The following is a 20876-nucleotide window of genomic DNA, read 5'->3' on the forward strand; positions in this document are numbered from 1 at the left end:
CTAGAGAAAGCCCGCATGCAGCAACGAAGACCCAGTGCAGCCAAAAATAAATTAAAAATTAAATCTTTAAAAAAATAAAAATAAAAATATAAAATTTGATGCTGGGGCACATCCACAAGAATGTCTAAAATGAAAAAAGACAGAATGCCACGTGTCAGCAAGGTGGTGGAGCAACAGGGCTCCCACACACTTCTGGTAGAAAGTGTCAATTGGTATGACCACTTTGGAAAACTGGGTAGCAGTATTTACTAAAGCTAAACATACACATGTCCTATATACCTACCAGAAATGTAGATGGATGTTCTTTAAGAATGTATATACATGTACAAGAACATTTATAACAGCACTCTACGTAATAGCTAAAAACTGCCCAAATGTCCATCAACAGGAGAATGAATAGATTCCGGTATATGCTATGTTCATACAGTGTAGTAATACTCAGTAATAAAAAGGAACAAACTGCTGACGTATTCAGCATCCTGGATAAAATCTCAGAAAGCTCCAGACCTGGTTTATTGTTTACTATTAATCATGCTGATTTGACATTAACTGAAACGTCTATAGAGCTGGACCAAAAAAGCCAGACCAAAAGAGAACATATTTTATGATTCCATTTTTTATAAAGGCCAAATGCAGGCAAAAACTAATCATGATGTTAAAAGAAGAGTGGTTACCCTTGGGGGAGGGGCGCTGAGTGGAAGGGGGCACAGGGAGGTGCTGGCTACAAGAGTATGTTTTACTTATGAAAATCCATTGAGTAGTACATTTATGACTTGTGTCCTTTTATAATATTTCAATAAGAAGTTTACTGAAAAGATGGGGGAAAAAAAGAAAAATGCTACATAGATGAACTGTAGCTATTTTGTTTGTTTTTCTTTGTGAAGGCATGCTTCCCAAGAGCCAAGTGACAGATCCACTTGCCAAAGAAGGACCTAGTTCTCCAAGGTATGCATTCTTGTTTTACTTTTTTAAAGCTTAATCAGTTCGACACCAAAATATACACATTAAAAAAATGGCTCTAAGTTTGATTTATTGCTTATTATATTAATTATGCTTCTTTGACCCAAGAACTGCAGTGCCTCATTTATCAGGCATTGTTGGAGAATGAGCTGTTCCATAAATATGAATTTTTAACATAACTGAAGTTTAACCCATTTTAAACACCACAACTTTAAAAAAGAACTATTCAGAACTATTTTTTCTGATTATAAAATATACATTCATGGTAGAAAACTTGGAAAATACAGAGAAATACAAAAGAAAGTGATAAAATCAGTTGTAATCCCATCAACCCTGGATATAGACTCTTAATATTTGGTTTATTCCACACAGTTTATTCATGTCATACCTATTTCCATACTATTCTATTTTGATAATACGGTGTTACAGTATATTCTGTGATCAATTTCCTATGTCCTGAAAGATTCTGCAAAAGCATTTTTTGTCTGTATTCTATCATATGATGGAAATTGATCATAGAATATCCATAATTTATTCAACTATTCTATTTTTTGTGTGTCTAGTTTGCTTTATCAGTTTTTAATGGAAATCCTTCAAAATGTATTGCACCCTGTCTTAGTAAATTAAGCAATCCATGTATATTTTTGTTAATGATATTTCAGATGCCCTTAGGGTTATGTGTGTTATTTGTAGTCTTTCTCTTACCACCTTTCCCCCTATTGTGAGTCTATAACAGCAGCTTCCGGCTCTACTTGCTATACCTGTTAAATTATTTCATATTCAATTTTAAGTTAAGGGCCTCAGGACACCTCCTAGCATTCACATTGGGGGCCTGTCTACAGGTAGTAAGTGCAAAAACAGAATCAATTTGATCAATAGCTATTACAAAACCGAAGACTTAGTTTTTCCTTAAGTTTTTACTGTTGACCATTAAACATCCTTGGTGAGTTAATTTCTTGAGGAGTAATAATATATTTGTGAGAGGGAGGAGTGAAGGTAATAAGCATGTAGATTTTGTCATGCTCAGAAACATGTCAGAAAACATGTTGTGTTATTGCTCTGATAAAAGGAATTTTAGATATGTAACCTTTATAAAAAGTGCCTTGTCAAGGATGTTGTTTGTTTTTATCCAAGTTGGAATACATGGACGTATAAGTATTTTAAATTGAGAAATAATTGCTTTATTATTTATTTCATGGTAACACCACTGATTATTTAGAAAAAAAACTTTACCTAGAGAAATATATTTCTCACTGTAGATTTTGAACTATATGTTTTAAATCATGTATTCATTGTGTCATATTTTATTTTTTTAAGTTGTATATATTTTAAAATTATATATTTAATGATTTAATATATGTTACTGCACATGATTATTTATTCTTTTTAAAATATTTTACAGCTATGACTGGTTCCAAACAGACGCTTTAGTCACCATTGTCATATATACTAAACAGAAGGTAAACACATTTTTAAGATCAGAAAAAACAAAAAAGTAAATAATAAATGTTAGCTATGCGCAGGTGTACTTTTCTAAGAGCTCTTCTTGTATTAACTTACAGCAGCTCTGTGAGGTAGATCCTTTCGTCACCCCTATTTTACAGATGAGGAAACAGAAATTAAGTAATTTACCCGAAGTCACACGGTCAGCGGCAGATCTAGTGTTTTGAACCCAGGCAGGCTGGCCCCATAGTACATGCTCTTAACAACCACGCCGTAGCGTCTTAGGGAAAAAGTAGACTAGGAAGAAGCGTATTTCATGTGCTCTTCTGTGATTTTTTTTTGTTTGTGTTTAAGCATGGATAACAGCAGTGAGAGTCCCAGTTTAACTTCACCATACGAACTAATTTCCTGCACTTAAGTTGGAATTCAAGAGACAGGAGAGACTGTACTGCTGGAGCTTAGTATGCTTAAGCCACTAACGGGGTTCAGTAAATGCCCTCTGAAAACTAAAATTAAGGAGTTAATTCATTCACTAAGTATTTATTGAACCCCTGCTTCATTTGCAACACCATCGTAGAATTCAGGAATCTAATGATGGGCCAGATTCATAGAGACTGAACTCTCACCAGGCTTACAGTCCAGCTGGGAAATCAGATAAATAAGCAGGCAACTTACAGTATCTCCAGACACATCCTCCAGCAACTGGCAAGGTTCCCACACTTGAGGAACTGTGGAGATTTAAAGACAAGTTCTGGCAGCTAGGAATTTCTGAGAATTCATGCTACTTCTGTAGTAGCAGAACCACATCTGAGCTGGTGAGTTCCTCCTACTCCTGCAGCAGGATTTGCTGGCTCCGCAGGAGTGACCAGCCTCTGCCTGAAAGAGCCAGGAGGCCCAGAGAGGCACTGCTTGTCCCGCCTTCCACTCCCTCTTGATATTGTCTCCTAACCAAGCAGACCTGAACCAAGAGGACAGGGCCCGGCGAGGTTGGGGTCTGTGTGCTCTCATTGGTGATATCCGTGAAGCACAGAGGATGGATGATTAAGGGAAGGGGGAAGGTTTCTACGTGGAATAATGTATTCGGTGTATGGTGTAAACGATAGGCACCAAAATAACTTGCACCAAAGCTATGTAGAAATTAGAGACATCTAAAAATTTGTTAGTGAATTTATTATTATTATTATTTTTTTGATAAGCTGAGCCTAAGAGGTTGTGTTATTTGCACAGTGTCACATAATAGTGGAAAGATAAAAATGAACGCAAATATCTTGGCTTCTTGTCTGATTCTAATTTTTTTTCCAAATTATTTATCCAGCAAATATTTGAGCACCTACTTGGTGCTGAGCAATATTCTGAAGACAATATTCTGCCCCTTACACTTAGAGCGTAAAGATGAGTGTGTAAGGTAGACATTAAGCATAGACAAATGCATAGTTAAAATTGTGATATATGCTTTGAAGGAGAAGAACTGGGTTGTATGAGAGAGCAAAAAACAGTAATAATGTGTATTTAGCTTGTGGGTTCTGTAAATAAGTACCATATGAACTTCCACTGATCAGCTTAAAAGTATAGTAATAGGAGTTTGGTGAAAAGTTTACTTTTTAATCCTTCTCTTTTCGATTTCCATTTAAGGATATCAATTTAGACTCAGTAATAGCTGATCACCGGGATGATTCCTTTAGAGCAGAAACAGTTATCAAGGATTATTCATATCTTATACATATTGGTAAGTACCTTATTCTGTATTAATGGAAACAACTTTTGTTTCCTTTAGGTATAGTAGTTACTGGTGTAGAGTCTCGGTACCTATAATATTTTATGTGCCATTGTCATTTTGGTTTGTCATTTTTGATCTTTTTTTTCTGTTATTTCTTTATGCTAAGGAAAGCGCTAGCAAATGGCAGTACAACCTCACTTTTCCCAAGTTTAAACAATTAGGTGCGATCAAAATCAATAATCATATGAAATACTTGTTGGCCCAGCTTTGTAAGACTCTGTAACTTAATACCTACAAATAAATCTCCGGAGGCCTGCCTGTCATGTGCTCCCGCTGAGTAGACATCACCAGGCGCTGTTCTATCGGCCTGTCTCTTGCCAGCCGCAAGGTTATACTGTACCCCTCAGCTGCCTGTCCCTTCATGGGCAAAGACCTACCATACACTTCACTTCTGTCTGTTTTGAGAGGTTACAGATCTATCAGGGGAAAGAAATCAGGACTAAAATCTAGAATCAAGGTAGCAGATTCTTAATCCATTTCTCACCCATAATGACTCTAGGAGTTCATCCTTTTCTCCTTTAAAGAAGGTAATGTTATTCTAGTTAGAAAGTAGAAATGAAACAAACCAAAACAGCAAGAAGAAAACTGTATTTTAAGCACACATTCTTATGTAGAGAATGTTTCATTTACTTTTGCAAAACAGAGACTGAAATTCTCCAGGCCTCAGGTGACTCAAGATTCAGCTCATGGCTTTACCATATTAATGAAGGACCTTTAGTCCTGAATTTGATTGGAGTTGATAAATGTTTTTTCTTTCTTATTTTCCCCCCATTCATTAATCAACCTCAAATCTTAAACATTTCTTCTAGAAATACATGCTACCCTATTTTTTGCTAGCATAATATATAATATATATTGCCTCTTAGGGAGAGTTTTAATCAAAAACTCAGATGTCTAGAAAAGTATACATTATTCATTAGCTCTGGCATGATTTTTCTTTAAGGAAGACCTCTGTGTCAGCATTTATTATGTTTCAAATACTTTATGGCTAGTTCTGTTCACACTGTAGCTAACTGTATCTTGCACACATATAAAAAACAAACAAAAATTCCACAGTCAAAAATGTGAAACTCCTGGTTGCTAATATTAGATCAGAAGGACTAAAATAATGCAGAATTTTAAGTTCCACATAACTATATTAACACAGTGAACTTTAGAGCAGATGTTTGTAAAAATACTTCTTGCATCACCCTCTGCTGGAATGTAAGTTCCATAAGAGCAGGGCTTTTTCTCTTTTACTAACTGTGATAACTGTAACACCTGGAAAGTGCATAACACGCATAGATGCCCAATAATTTTCTTTTTCAATAACTGAATGAATATTCAACTTAGAGAACAGTAAGAAAGGAAACGCTGAGCTAGACCCAGTCCCGGCCTGTATTCACACACGCACGTGCACACCCTGGAGTATGTGTGTTTCACGTGCTATCTCTCCCTGCCTTGCTCCCGTCTTGGTTTGTAGCATTGTCAGTCTGGGACTATCCCTGCACCAGTGTGGGTTATCCACCTGTGGGCAATTGAGTATTTACTCCTTAATTAATAGGGAGAGAAATGGAAAAATTGAAGATACATATTTAAGTAATTTGTCTCAAAATATTGTATACAGTATTTTGGTTGTGTTCAGTTTCTTTCTTTTGACTTCTCAGGATATGTTTGAGAGATTTGAAATGGTGCATGAAAGAACCATTTAAATGATCTTATATGGTGTTTGTAGACCATAGGAACTGAAGCTGGATCTTAACTGAAATTTTTTTTTCTCCAGCCCTAAGTCATGAGATTCAGGAAGATTTTTCTGGTAAGCTACCAAAAATAATTTATCTTTGTACATATACACACACACATATATATACACACACACATGGAGGGGTGGACAGCATTTATCTTATTATTCATTTGTATATTTTCATGTTGCAGACAAGGACATGATGTTTTCTATATAAGCAAATACGTTAATTTTTAAATGTACTCTTTTCCCTCTGGTTTCAGTTCCCCCCACGCCTTTTTTCTTTCCCCTTTTTCATCTCATCTCTTTGCCCTTTCCTTTTCCTCTCCTTAGAAAAAAAATTCCTGTCCCCATTCTTCCTTCCGGCCCTACTCCTGACATGCAGCTTGTAGAAATATACTTGACCAGACCAGACAAATTTTTCTTAGGTGTATATATTCAAATATTTAATATTGACAGAGCACATTAAATTATGAATATTTCTGCATGTAAAACTACACAATGTGGATTTTACACAGCTGTTTAGCAATAGAAGACTCATCAAAGAATGGTGGTTTCTTGTTTTTTGTGTTTTTCTTTAGCTTTATTGAAATATAATTGACAAAATTACAATATATTTAAAGATTTAAAGTGTACAATGTTATGATTTGATAAAGGTATATGCTGTGAAAAGATTCACACAATCAAATTAACACATCCATCACCTCACATATTTACCTTTGTGTGTGTGTGTGTGTGTGTGTGTGTGTGTATGCGTATGAACACAAGTTCTGTTGTCTTAGCAAATTTCAGTTATACCAGACAGTGTCATCAACTGTTGTCACCATGTTATACATTAGATCCTCAGACCTTATTCATCTTGTAGCTGAAAGTTTGTACCCTTTTATCAAGCTCTCTCTATTCCCCCCTCCCCCTGCCCCAACTCCTGGCACTATTTTGCTACTCTCTGTTTCTATGAGTGTGACTTTTTTTTTTTTAATTCCACATATAAATGATACCATGCACTATTTGTCTTCTCTGTCTTATTTATTTCACTTAATATAATGCCCTCTAGATTTATCATATGTCGTTGCAAGTGGCAGGATTTCCTTCCTTTTTTTAAGGCTGAATAATATTCCATTCTATATTCATATATACATGTGGTTTCTTGTTTTAAAGTACTGTCAGAGTACCTTACACCGGTTCTATACCTTCCCTTTTCTTTATACCGTAGTAAGTTCTATAAATTGTATAAATTAATCTCTTTAAAGTCAAGGACTTCTTATGTTTGTTAAGCTTTAAATCAGTGCTCATTGAATTGATTTGATTAATCTGTGTTTAAAAGTTGTTACATTGCTACTGAATTATGTGTTTACAGTGAGGAAGGACAGATTGTTTCTAAAGACAAAAAGAAATATACTTTAGGTCTTTAAAAGCACATTCAATTCATAAAATTTAATCAATTTTAAAAGTTAATTTTATTATTGTACTCATGTATTCTAAACTATTTTAAACATTCAAAAATAAAAAGAGAATCTAAAAGATTTTTAATTATCAAAGATTGACATGCACTTTATTGGGATTCATTCTCCTGAAGCTTTTTCTATGTTTATTAGGCTCAATATTGGTTTACTGAATTCACTCATAAGAACCCCTCAAATCCCAAGAAATGTTAAAAGAGTATAAATTAAATTTGCTTTTGTGGATCCATTCAATGGCTAATTTGTATATTTAAGTTTTTTTTTTTTTAAGCTATGTGTTAATTAGTTGTCATGGCTCTATTTGAGCTTGTATGAAAACTAGCATTATGTATTAGTTTGACCCTTGATAAATTAATTTGAAAGAAGTTAGTCTGAATCTAACATAAACTGGATTTAACACCATATAAGGCATAAACAATTTTGATGAACATGTACACAGAATTTTATTTATCTCACAAATGCTCAGTGTCATTCATATCTGATTGGGACATTTGGGTTGTTTGAGAAAGATTGGTTTAAAAGTAAAACCTTACATTTAGTATCAATGAATACAAATGGAATTTATCTTCTTTTCAGTGCGAGTTGTTGAGAATGTGGGAAAAATAGAGATTGTCCTGAAGAAAAAAGAGAATACTTCTTGGAAATGCCTTGGTCATCCCCTGGAGAATCATAATTCACTTATTCCAAAGAAAGATACAGGTAGGCTGTGTTATTATTTTGAGTCCTGGGTTAATGAAAATGTTGTGTCAGTGGCTCAGTTGTATCAGAGTTTGGAAGGCCACTTGCAGTGAGCCAAAGTGTCCTTGTATCTCTCTCTAAGGAGTTGAAAATGGACATTGTGTCTGTTATCCTCCTTTTTTTTTTAAGCAGAAATTAAATTTCTGACTCTGCTATCTAATGTTTAGACATAACAAAGGTCATTTGGTAATGATACCTAAATGTAGAAACCCACTCAAACTCTTGTCCAACCATTCACTCCTTGAGGTTTTTTTTTTTTTATAAAAGGTTCAGAAACAAGTTAAGTTTATGCCTTGTAGGCACATCTAGTTTTTTTCTGTTAGAGAAGGCACATTTACTGTCTCTCTGCTTACCTAAACCAGTTTCTGAGTTTATTCCTAAAGGATGATACCATTCATTTCTTTCCTTTCTTTATTTTTTAAAGCTTTTTATGTAACTATAACATTTATAGGCAAAGGTGTATATTACAAGTGTTCTACTTGATGAATTTTCACAAAGTGAATGCACTCCATATTTTCTCTTTGGAAACTGGTAGGATTTGCCTCTTCCAAGTGTTTTGAAATTTCACAGTTTGATGTACCTTAATGGGGGGTCTGCTTTCAACTTCTGTGCCGAATGTTCATCCTTTTTTGCTAATATTTCCATTACAGAAACTTAAGACCCTCAGGCCTGGGGAATACTGATATTTCTTCCCTCCATGGTCTGTTCTTACTTTTTAGAAATAGTCTTACTTTAAGCCTTCTTAACCAGTTCTCTAATTATCTTGTCTTTTCTCTCTCATTTTCAATTTTGTCCTTTTCTTCTACTTTTTGGGAGATTTCTTCCGCTGTGTCTTCCAGCTCTGCTGTTGTGATACTCATTTCTACTCTCGTATTTTTAACTTTGGAGAACTCTTTTGATTTTTGTTCCTTTGTTTTAGCATCCTATTTTCTATCTTCTCTTTTTAAGAATTATAGTGTTTGAGAGTTTTTGTCTCCCTGTGTAGCCTCTGTTCCTACAGTTTGTTTATTTTGGTCTGTCTTTCATATTAGATGCTTTCTTTGAATGTCTGCTGATCCTTGACCATCTGCTTGTATTTCAGGGTGGAACTCTAAAAGCTGATTGGAAACTCTGTGCATGTGGGTGTGGCTTGTTGACAGTAATATTTAGTATGTGGCTGGATGGTTTCTTCGGGAAAAGTCTGACACCAGTATTTTGTCAGAGTCTCTCGGGTAAACAGTCTTCTACCCCGCATCCAGCATTTCAGAAGTTATACGGGAAAAGAAGGCTGGGATATCTGTAAACTTAATTTCCTTTTTTTTGCCTAGTATACTATATTAGTCTACTAAGGCTGCTGTGAAAAAGTACCACAGATTTGGTGGCCTAACAACAGAAAGTTATTTTCTCACAGTCTGAAGGCTAAAAGTCTGAGACTAAGGTGCTGGCAGGGTTGACTTCTCCTGAGGCCCCTCCTTGGCTTACAGATGGCTGTGTTCACATGGTCTTCCATCTGCGTGTGTCTGTGTCCCTATTGCCTCTTCTTATAAGGACGTCAGTCACATCGGATTAGGGACCACCCTAATGACCTCATTTTCACTTACTTTTTAAAATACCCTGTCTCCAAATATAGTCACTTTCTGGGGTACTGGGGGTTATGACTTTGATGTTGAAAATTGAGGGGGACACAGTTCAGCCTATAACATATACCCAGTCTAGAGACCCTTTGTTTTGCCCTCTACGGAGAGAGCAAAATTCTGATATTTTGCCAGAATAGGAGAGAATCAGTCATGTGGCCGTGTGAAGTAGGGGAGGACTTCAGAAAGCGGGGGAGGCGGCATCTAGGCTTCTTAAATGAACTTTCTTCCAGAAAGTGGTTTTAGCTCTGCCTTCACTCTGATTCTAGAGATACTTGGTCCTGCCAATTTCTGAGCCTCAAAGGGATCTCATATTACAGATGGGTTGATTCTTGGCTTTTTGTTTGTCTAGCTTCGGATTTAGCTTTACGGAGTCTACTGAGTCAGTTACCAGTCGTCTCTTTGCTTTGTCAGCTCCCAAACTTCTGTTGCTTTTTTATTTCTGTTCTTATTGTCCTTGCAGGCTAGGCCTTAAAAAAACAACCACACACACAGAAAAAAAAAAATCTTTGCTGTTATTTTAGGGAGGGGTTAGAAGAAACTAACTGCATGTATTCAGTTTAGCATCTTTAAATATTTAAAATTATAAGAATGTATTTGTGGATAGTATTTTAATTTTCAGAAAAGTATCACGTGGCTGTATTTTGAGTACATACTGTGTGTAGAAGGCTATTTTAGGTATTGTGGTATGAAACAAATAAAAGGCATCAGAAATTATTTTCCCAGGCGGAAGAAAGGACATACACAAACATGAGACTGAAGAATACTTGTATCAAGAAATAGGCCAGTAAGAGCAAGTTACATAGTGCAAACTTGAATGTATTCTAAGGTTACCTTAAGTGAACAAACAGATGCAGATGAATTTGACCTTAAATGACTCTCCATGAATGAAGGAGGTGAATATCAAGCAATGTTTTGAAAGTGGCTTTAAAAAAAACCCCAAAAAACTATGAAGGGCTTTCCAGGTATAATTACTGGGTACTTATTGTGCCAGACCTTTTGCAAGTGGTAAAGAAAGAAAATGTAAGCCATATGTGGGAAAGTTCAAATAGAGTCATTTTCCCAGAGCAGGAGATCTCAATTGTGTGGTATAAGGTAGGGAGAGAGAACATAGAGGAATAACTGAGTGATGTAGCAGATCAGAAGAGAATAGGTAAAAGACAGTGAAAATGAAAAGAGGTATTATTAAAGTGAAGTCTGTTGCCCTGAAATTATCCGACTCTCTAGTAATTGGAAAATCATAGCAAACCAGGTAAAAGCTAAGTCCTAGAAATAAATGATACTGAGAACCCAGGCTGACCTCCATTTGGAAATAGAATGAACATTGCTCAAGTATTCTTTTCTATAATTTCCTGAGGCTTTCCATGAACTCTTTCATCCCTGCCATAAATTTTGGCTTGAATCATGAACCACCGTAGTTCGCTTTAGCTTTCTTGTCTGAAATTAGAGCCATGCATGTATTTTTCAGTGAATTAGATTTTCCACTTTGGAAAATGACTCAGAGTTCAGGGGTTTTTTTTTTTTTTAATTTGTTTGACAGAATTAGCATAGATGATTTCTTCTTTGTCCTTTCTCTTCCTTAAATCATGACAAAAACGATAGGTTAGTTTCTGCACTAGCAAAGCTGAATACTTACATGATCAGAGTATTATGATTAACTTGCTGTCAGTAGCTTCAAATGTTCAGTCTATCACGTGGCTTCTTGGTTTTCAAGCTGGCTTCCTCTTACTGAAATTTCTTAGTTTAAAAATTTAAGTTTGAAAATAAGCATGTAAGTTGAAGACTTAGTGCACTACCTTCTCATGTCATTTCTAGAATTTATTTATACAAAAGATTCAAATATAGCAAAGAATATAATCAGAGAAGAGAAACTACTTCGTTTTTACCTTTAATCCAGCTGTAATAGTTAGTAAATTAAATTATATGACTAGAACCAAACTACCATTTGTAACTTGGGCGCTTCCAATTATTTTCTTCTTCCCAAAGATGAATAGATGAAGATTATGAGTGAGTAGTTGTGTGTGTGTATGTGTGTGATGACTAACGAACTTGTGTCTATTAAGAGTCAGAAACTAATAGATAATTGGATTGCTATTTCTGTATCCAACCTAAAGTTTATTTTAATTGTGATTGCCTTTAATATGGGGACTTAGATCACCAGACAAAGGCAGTTATACAGATTTGCCAATGAACAACTCAGTAAATGAATATTGGGATACAAAATTATAAATAAGATTTTAAAAAATTGTGTCATAATTGTGATATGTCAGCAGCTATTTATAAACCTCTAGGTTAAATATATATAGAATCTATAACTGTCCTTATAATTCAAGTTGAACTGTATGAAATCACTGATATTTATTTTTTAACCTAAGAAAATGGCAGTTTCTCATTATTTGAACTATACTTTATCAGGGCTTCCTAACTGCTAACACCACACACGCGCGCGTGCACACACACTGAAGTACTGTCTGTAGGTGTAAATGTGCTTGTCAGCACTCTGTGAGCAGTCACTTAATTGAGGCTTTCTGTGGCGCCTGTGATTCTGCAGGCAAGCTGTTCGCTGCCACAGGGAACAACAGCTCTCGTTGCAGGTGTAGAAAGAACCACCCTCACCCCTCCCCTCCCCTTCCTTGCCTGTGCATCCATGTTTCTTTGCTGCCTAAAACAAGCATTCAGAATGACTGGAAAAGAAAAAAATACATTGTGGATAGCAAATAGGAACTTCACTGTGCTTTGTTCTCTTAAATTGTCTGCTCGGCCCAGCAGGTGTAAAGTCGTTGCTTGCACAGTAACTGTAAGATGCTTTGACATTTTGCTGTCTTCTTCTTACTTCTAGCGGAATGGCCTGAATAAGAAGAAACACAGAATAGATGGGGCAGGCTGTAAAGGAGTAAGAAATTATGTACTATACTAAAAGATAGAATAGAAAAAGTTTAAAAACTTCGAATTCAGGCAGTTCAGGCACTTCAGTGTATAATGTTGGCTGAATTATTAGTTATGGAACCGAGGAAAAGTGATAAGCACAGAAATGTTCAAATCTAGTGACAGCCTTGCTATGATGTGGACCCTATTGTCTAAGGGCCCCATTGAATCTAGTCTTGGAGAAAGAGCTTCCTTTCTCCTAACTTAATGCTAATATTTAACTCTATAAAATCCTCACTTTGAAAGAAGGATTCATTCAGCTCACATCAGTCTAGGTGAGGTAGTAAAAGACCTGAATACACTTTAGGTATATATATATTTTTTTAAAATAATTTTTAATGTCTTTTTTAATAAATTTATTTATTTAATTTATTTTTGGCTGCGTTGGGTCTTTGTTGCTGCATGTGGGCTTTCTCTAGTTGCGGCGAGCGGGGCCACTCTTCGTTGAGGTGTGCAGGCTTCTCATTGCGGTGGCTTCTCTTGTTCCGGAGCACGGGCTCTAGGCACACGGGCTTCAGTAGTTGTGACACGCGGGCTCAGTAGTTGTGGCTCGCGGGCTCTAGAGTGCAGGCTCAGTAGTTGTGGCACACGGGCTTAGTTGTTCCGTGGCATGTGGAATCTTCCCGGACCAGGGCTCAAACCCGTGTCCCCTGCTGTATGAACTGGCTGACCCCGGCTGTATGAACTGTGACAGATTCTGTAAAGGAAAAACTCAGATTTTTCCTGTGTAGGAAAAAAACTCACTTCCTCCCTACTGTCTTTCTCTCCTATGTGTCTCCTTTACTGTTCACACAGAACGCTTCACTTCTGACACTTCTGGTCCCAAATACCTGGAGATTTTCCTCCATAACAGGCAATTTTTTGCAGTACCAGCTGCTGTCTTGCAAGTTAACTCAGTTCTGACCCTGTCTACCTGGAGACACCATCGGATCCCACAGGTTAAGGGCTCAGTCCCACATGATCCCTCCCCCCGTCCCCCAAAACACACACACACTTCAGACGCCAGTGACAAGCCCAGGTTACCACCGGTCCTTCTGACCAACTGGCTATAGATGGGAGGTTCCAAAGACCCCTTCCCTGGGCTTGATTAATTTGCTAGAGTAGGTCACATATGATAAAGGATACAGATGAATATCCAGACGGAAGAGATGCAGAGGGTGAGAGAAGGTCTGGGAGGGTCCTGAGCACAGGAACGTCTGTCCGTGGGGAGTTGAGGTCTGTCACCCTCCCAGTGTTGATGTGTTTGCCCACCTGGAAGCTCTTTAAACCCCCTGCTATTGGGATTTTATGGAGGTTCCTTACGTAGGCATGATCAGTTATTAACTTCATTTCCAGCCCCTCTCCCCTCTCCAGAGGGTGGGACGTGGGGCTGGAAATTCCAAACTTCTATCATAGCTGAGTCTTTCTGGTGACCAGCGCTCATCCAGGAGCCCACCCAGAGTCACCTCATGAGAACAAAAATGTTCCTGGTTCTCTTATTACTCAGGAATTTACAAGGGTATTAGGAATCCCATGTTAGAGATGAGGGTCAAAGACAAATACAGTGGTTCCCCCCTTATTTGTGGTGTTGCTTTCTGAGGTTTCACTTACCGCAGTCAGTCGTGGTCCAGAAATATTTAAATGAAAAATTCCAGAAATAAACAATTCATAAGTTTTAAATTATGCGCCGTTCTGAGTAGTGTGATGAAATCTCAAGGCGTCCCGCTGGGGACGTGAATCATCCCTTTGTCCAGCGCATCCCACCCGTTAGTTACTTGGTAGCCATCCGGGTTATCAGATCAGCTCTCGCGGGATCACAGTGCTTGTGTTGAGGTCACCCTTATTTTACTTAATAATGGCCCCAAAGCGCAAGGGAAGTGATGCTGGCAATTCCAGTATGCCAGAGAGAAGCCAGAAAGTGCTTCCTTTAAGTGAAAGGGTGAAAGCTCTTGTCTTAACAAGGAAAGGAAAAAAAAAAATCAAATTATGAGGTTGCTAAGATCTACCATGAGAACAAATCTTCTCTGTGAAATTGTGAAGAAGGAAAAAGGAATCCGTGCTAGTTTTGCTGTTGTACTTTAAACTGCAAAAGTTACTGCCACAGTTCATGATAAGTACTTAGTTAAGACGAAAACGGCATTAAGTTTGTACGGTAAGATATTTTGAGGGAGACAGACCACATTCACATAACTTTTATTATGGTATATTGTTATAATTGTTCTATTGTATTATCAGTTATTGTTGCTAATCTCTTACTGTGCCTAATTTATACATTACAACTGTATAATATGTACATATATATAGGAAAAAACCAGAAGTTTCAGGCATCTGCTGGGGGCCTTAGGATGTATCCCCCATGGATAAGGGGGAACTACTGTGTAAAGAACAAGAGATGCTCCTAGTGTTCTTATCACTTAGGATATTATAGGAGCTTTAGGAACTCTGTGCCAGGAACCGGGGGCAGAGGCCAACATATAGATTTTCTCTTATCTCACAGCCCAGCCCCTGGTCTCTGGCCGTGAGCCATTTATATCAAATGATACACAGCTAAGAAGAAACCGGTGCTTTACTAGAATCTCATTCAGTCATTAATAACTCTCCAGTCCATCACCACATCATATGAAAAATGTCTCCCAGGGCAAGGCCCCTCAAGTGTGCAGAGGCTTTCTATTCAACCTTAGGTTCCAGAAACAGGAGTGGTCTCAGCAACATATGGCTTCACCCTTTCAGGCATCTGATAAAATTGAGCTAAGAGACAATATTATGTCTTGCTCTGAGCCTCTTCCAAGGTGTTAATGTAATATTGGATTTCGCTCCTTACATAACCCAGATTCTAAATGGAATGTCTATTGAATTGAATGGCTGTAGGTTGTGGGCTTTTCTGCGTGGACATATCTAGGTATGTATATCAATATATTTTTAAGTATTGTAGATGTTAGTATTGATGTTTGGGGTTATTTATTTTCCATTGGAGCATTTTTTAAGTGTGTAGTTCCACTAACTGGTTGCCCTATGTTGGTTCAGGAAGATCTTAGAGGAAGACATGAGTAAAGGTAGATTGCAAATTAGGAGGTAAGTAAATCATACAGGTTTCCCCACTATCCAAAAGTAGAGCCTTCCTATGGAATCTTTCGTAAGTGGAAATGGTGTAAAGGGAAGAAGCAGCTACCCTAGGACACATCTAGCTCACGGATGCACAAGGTAAACTGAGACAAAGCACAGATGCTCACAGGCACAGTTCAAAGTTATGGCGGCTCGATGCTGAGATGCTGAGTGTAGTTCCCAGGGAAGGAGCTTGGGGTGCCACTCTCTCTGCTCGGGGTGCACGCCGCCTCCATAACAGCTCACTGCAAGACAAACCCTGAATGCTATTTTCCCTTTTCACCGTTTTTCGTAAAAGTGAAAATCCTCTTTGGATTTCTTTCAGTTAGGAAAAACAGGTACTAATGTAGATTTTTCATGAAAGATAAGTGGCAGAAAGGGAAATTTCGAAAAGCGGGGGACACCTGTATTTAGGTAATTGAAAGTAGTAAAGAGTGCTAAGAAGAGCTGTGGTTGCTCAGAACAGTAGGAATCGGGGATGTTGAAGAAGAGATGTACCTGGGATGGATGGTGACTTGCTGAACTGGTTCCTTAATTTGGACATTAAATAGTTAGTAGGGAGTTGTAAAGGGTGGAGGGATAATCTATAAACATTTATGCTTGAATTGATGTGGTCAAAATAAGGAGGAAGATGCTAAAGAACGATGTACTGTTCTAGAACGATGATTCTCTAACTTTTTGAACAAGGCCTATGAGTTGGGGCGAGAAACTCTCATAACTTGTTGCCTCATCCCACATCTACTCAAGCGACTCTGTGATCTTGGGCAAGCTGTTTAACTTCTGTAAGCCCCTGCTTCCAGCAGGGAAAATGAGAGTGGATAGGTGCTTTAATAGTGTTATGGGGGGGGGGCTTCCCTGGTGGCGCAGTGGTTGAGAATCTGCCTACCAATGCAGGAGACGCGGTTTCGAGCCCTGGTCTGGGAGGATCCCACATGCCACGGAGCAACTAGGCCCGTGAGCCACAACTACTGAGCCTGCGCGTCTGGAGCCTGTGCTCCGCAACAAGAGAGGCCGCGATAGTGAGAGGCCCGCGCACCGCGATGAAGAGTGGCCCCTGCTTGCCGCAACTAGAGGAAGCCCTCACACAGAAACAAAGACCCAACACAGCCATAAATAAATAAATTAATTAATTAATTTTTTTTTAAAAAAGTAAAATGTTTCATCAATGCAATAATTCAGATGTTTCCTCTAAAGCCACCAAGAAACTTATTAGAAAAAAAAAATGTACTAGGGGGACTTCCGGTGGTTAGGACTCTGCACTTCCACTGCAGCGGGCACAGGTTCCATCCCTGGTGTGGGAACTAAGGTTCTGCATGCCGTGTAGCATGGCCAGAAAAACAAAAAGTGTACTAGGAGCAAGAAGGAGCTGCAGGACAGGGTGAAGGCAGTATGGACTCCCAGTCCAGTGCTCTCTTTCACGTCTCTCTCCCACTGAGCTTTGTCTTTATTTTATCCTGTGAAAGTCTACTCTTTAGAAGGAAAGCTATAGTTTCTTTCCAACAAGAAGAAAAGAGGATACCCAAATTATCATATTATCCTCAGCATTTCAGTGTTACGCCGAATGTCTCAATATTATATGTATGTTATTAAAAGAAGTTAATGTGGGATTAACAGATACACACTACTGTATATAAAATAGGTAAACAACAAGGATCTCTACTACATAGCATAGGGAAATATATTCAATATCTTGTAATAACCTATAATGGAAAAGAACCTGAAAAAGAATGTGTGTTTTGTGTGTGTGTGTGTGTGTATATAACTGAATCACTTTGCTGTACACCTGAAACATTGAAGATCAACTATACTTCAATAAAAAAATAAAGACTAAAAAAAAAAGAAGTGAGGTTTCTGGGCAGACAGTTTTCTGTCTTATGTTTTTGTTTCACCATCTCATACTTATTTTCAGCTTCTCATTTTCTTGTATAATTTTGCTTATAAAACCAAAAACCTGACACTTCAATACAGGCATTATCCAGACTGAAGTCGTCAGTGCATCTGCTTTATACTCCTTTTCCCCCATTTTTCAGGTCCGTGCCTGTGACACTTCTCTCCTCAGTGCAACTGAAAGACGAAAACATTCTTAAATTTTCCGTAAGACTTTTAGACCCTATTGTTAGCACGTCCTTGTGAAATTATGGCAGTTTTATTATTTTATCGGTAAGATGTTGAAATTATCTCAGTGGTGTTAAATAGCAGGAATACTGTGTTAATTCTCTAACAAGGAAAGCCAGTCAATCACTGGAACCCAGAGTTTCCTTGTGTTTTAAGTATAGTCAAAGAGGTGCATACTTACTCTAGCAAATCCTTTCTGGTAAAGGCCAGAGGTGAAATTGTCAGGAGGGGCACCTGCCCTGGACTCTGTGCTTGGAGGAAAACACAAGGGCTCTCCTCCAGCCACACGGCTCCCACAGGATGAGGAGTGTGCAAGGTGAAGAATTATCCATGTGGAGTTCAGGCGCTTTCCTTCACCACTGCACTCCAGGTATCTGGAACCCCAGAATTCCCTGCCCAAATGGCCCCAAATCCGCTTCTATCCAAGAAGTGGCCAAGGCTGTTTATGGAGAGAGCAAGTAGATGAGCCTTAACATATGGGCTGGTGCGCCCACACCTGCACAGGGCTCCACTCAGGGTCAGACAGTGGGGCTGAGAAGAGGGGGGTCAGGCCATAGGCAGTCAAGGGGGTGCAGCTCTCATCCCTTCACCATCTTCCTGCGTGGAACTCTGAGGAGTTCAAGAATCCTGAATTCGAGCCTAGCCTTCTAGGACATTATGAAAGTATATTTCAAGGTACAGCGTAGAACATATTTTATTTAGCAGTTATTTGTCTGATTTATAACTTTCACGTATTTAGACATATAGATGGGGGTCTCATATTGTATTACCACTCTGGGTCCCAGGAAGGTCTAGAGGAAGGAATAAGGAGATCGTTTGAACCTTCATTTCTTCTTGGGGGTGAGCCTAGGTCCTTTGATCCTTCGTCGGTCCAGTACTGGATTAGGCCTTCCGGGATAACTCTGGGACGGTACCCTTAGCTGTAATCTGGTCTAAGCTTTGCCCTGGCAACGATGTACTCTTAAGTTTATGTGCATACTGAGCTACCATGGCGACAGATGGAAAGATTTAGTGACCAGGGTCTTTGGGAGCAAAAGGGACAAGGGAAGAAGAGAATTGGATGAAACTGTGGCCAAAATGATTTCTTAGGATTCTATGTGAATTTTAGTTTTCCACTAACCATTGATGATTCGATGTAGGACCTTCACATCCTAAGGTCTGGAGTAAATCTTTCTGCACCTACTTAAATATTTTTAGGTTAAAAAAAAGAGCATAATTATGATAATAAGATGCTTTATTAGGATTAATTCCTGACATCTCTGTAAATGCTGTTTTACAAAAGAGAGGAAATTATGAAACAAAGTCTACTCTGGCATGCTGTTTACATCCGAAAGAAAATTTACAAGTGAAAATGTTCAGGCTTTCAGAACTTCTATAACAAGATCTTCCAATCTAGGTGGTATTATTTTGCTCTGTATACAAGTAATATTTCCTGAGCTTAGGGTATTAATTTCAAATATTTCCCGTATTTATAGAAATACTTGATTCCTTTTGTTTATTTGTATTTTAGTACCACAAACTTGGCATCTTCAGTTTTTCACTTAAATTAATTTTCCAGATAATCAGAACTTACACCCTTAAACCTAAGTTTATTTTTTGTTTTAATCATATTTTGACCATTGAAATGTTCTATAATTCATATGCATATGAATTTTGTTTGTGTATATATAATACACATATACAGAGACACAAGAATGTATATTTTTCCTGCCTTTATCCAAGAAATATTTCTAAGTTATTGAATAGTGCTGGTATTGTTAAACCTTAAATATCTGAGTTTCAGGACTTTTCCATTCTGTAAGAAAAGAATTTAGAATGAGCTTTGTTGATTATCAAGTATTTTTCACATATACAATTTAATTATATAGCTGTTATAGGCTTAAAAGATGGAATTATTTTAAAAAGTAAATTTAAGAAGAAATAAACTAGACTTTAATTTCTTAGGCTATAATGGTTTTAACATGCTATAACGACAGACATGAGGAAATAACACTCATTTTATAGAGCTTATTTTTCAAATGACAGAAGTACTTACAGGTTTTAGAAAATGGATATCACAGGAAATAAAATGGAAAAAACTAACACTATAAAATTTTCAAAATACTGACGAATTTTTAAAATGTCATAAGCCTGTTATTGAAACTCAGGCTCACTAAAGAGCAAAAGCTGAGCCTGTGTTTTTGCGTGGTAGGTCTGAGAGTACTTCTTATTTAATTTATTCATCACTAAGAGAAAATGAATCACTTTCTAGGTTTGTACTACAGAAAGTGCCAGTTAATTTCCAAGGAAGATGTGACTCATGATACGAAGCTTTTCTGCTTGATGCTGCCACCAAGCACACATCTTCAGGTGCCAACTGGGCAACATGTTTACTTCAAGCTAACTATTACAGGTAAGGCAAGCAGAGGCTTGGTGGAAACATTTTCTTCTTCTATAAGCAGTTCGGAATCAGTAGTAATCTCTCGAGGAAGCGCCCATTTAGGTTATAAATAAAATGTTTCTGGGCAGCTAGACTTAGTGATAGCCAGATTCTAGGTTTGTGGATGCAGTGATCCTGAATGTGGGAACTATAGGCTGTGCTGCATCACTGTATGAACAAAGAAGTTATCACTAGTCACAGAGGTAGTGCCACCAGCACTGTAATTTATTACTAACAAAGCCTTAAAGGAAAGAGGTGAGGGAGCACACAGATGGTCTTCCGTGAAGACAACTGTCAGAAACACACACTAACGTCTCTTATTTAGCCACTTACGGGTCTGTCATTTAGGAAGTTGAATTTATAAAGCTGAAAATGAGTGGATGATTATAAATGATTTCCTTGCATGTGCCACTAGTATAAGAAGCTCTGTAAACATATTCCTTACTGTGTAAATTCTTTTCCCCTCATTTTCGTCCTGAAATTACCTCATTTACTTGTTTTAAATACCTTTCTTACCGATGTCTAACATCTTCTTAGTCTTTTGAAACTGAAGAAGATAACACTCCTAGCCTTTCCAGCAATCAGCCTCACAGACTACCAGCCAGGATTTGGTGAATCAGGT

General features: G+C 37.8%; 1 protein-coding gene across 5 annotated transcripts in view; it reads left to right on the forward strand.

Annotated features, from left to right (window-relative positions):
- The window catches only part of CYB5R4 (cytochrome b5 reductase 4), an 84982-nt gene that overhangs the window by 47704 nt on the left and 16402 nt on the right, over positions 1–20876 (forward strand). For 3 of the 5 annotated variants that reach the window (XM_082405872.1, XM_082405868.1, XM_082405871.1), the window contains 6 exons: positions 885–945; positions 2363–2420; positions 4036–4129; positions 5943–5975; positions 7940–8062; positions 20087–20227. In XM_082405872.1, coding sequence (XP_082261998.1) covers positions 885–945; positions 2363–2420; positions 4036–4129; positions 5943–5975; positions 7940–8062; positions 20087–20227 — 510 coding nt within the window. The remainder of the gene's footprint in view (positions 1–884; positions 946–2362; positions 2421–4035; positions 4130–5942; positions 5976–7939; positions 8063–20086; positions 20228–20876) is intronic. The other 2 variants (XM_082405870.1, XM_082405869.1) reach the window with 2 other exon arrangements.

Source organism: Balaenoptera borealis (genome assembly GCF_965194805.1).
Source record: "Balaenoptera borealis genome assembly, chromosome: 9".
NCBI lineage: Eukaryota > Metazoa > Chordata > Mammalia > Artiodactyla > Balaenopteridae > Balaenoptera > Balaenoptera borealis.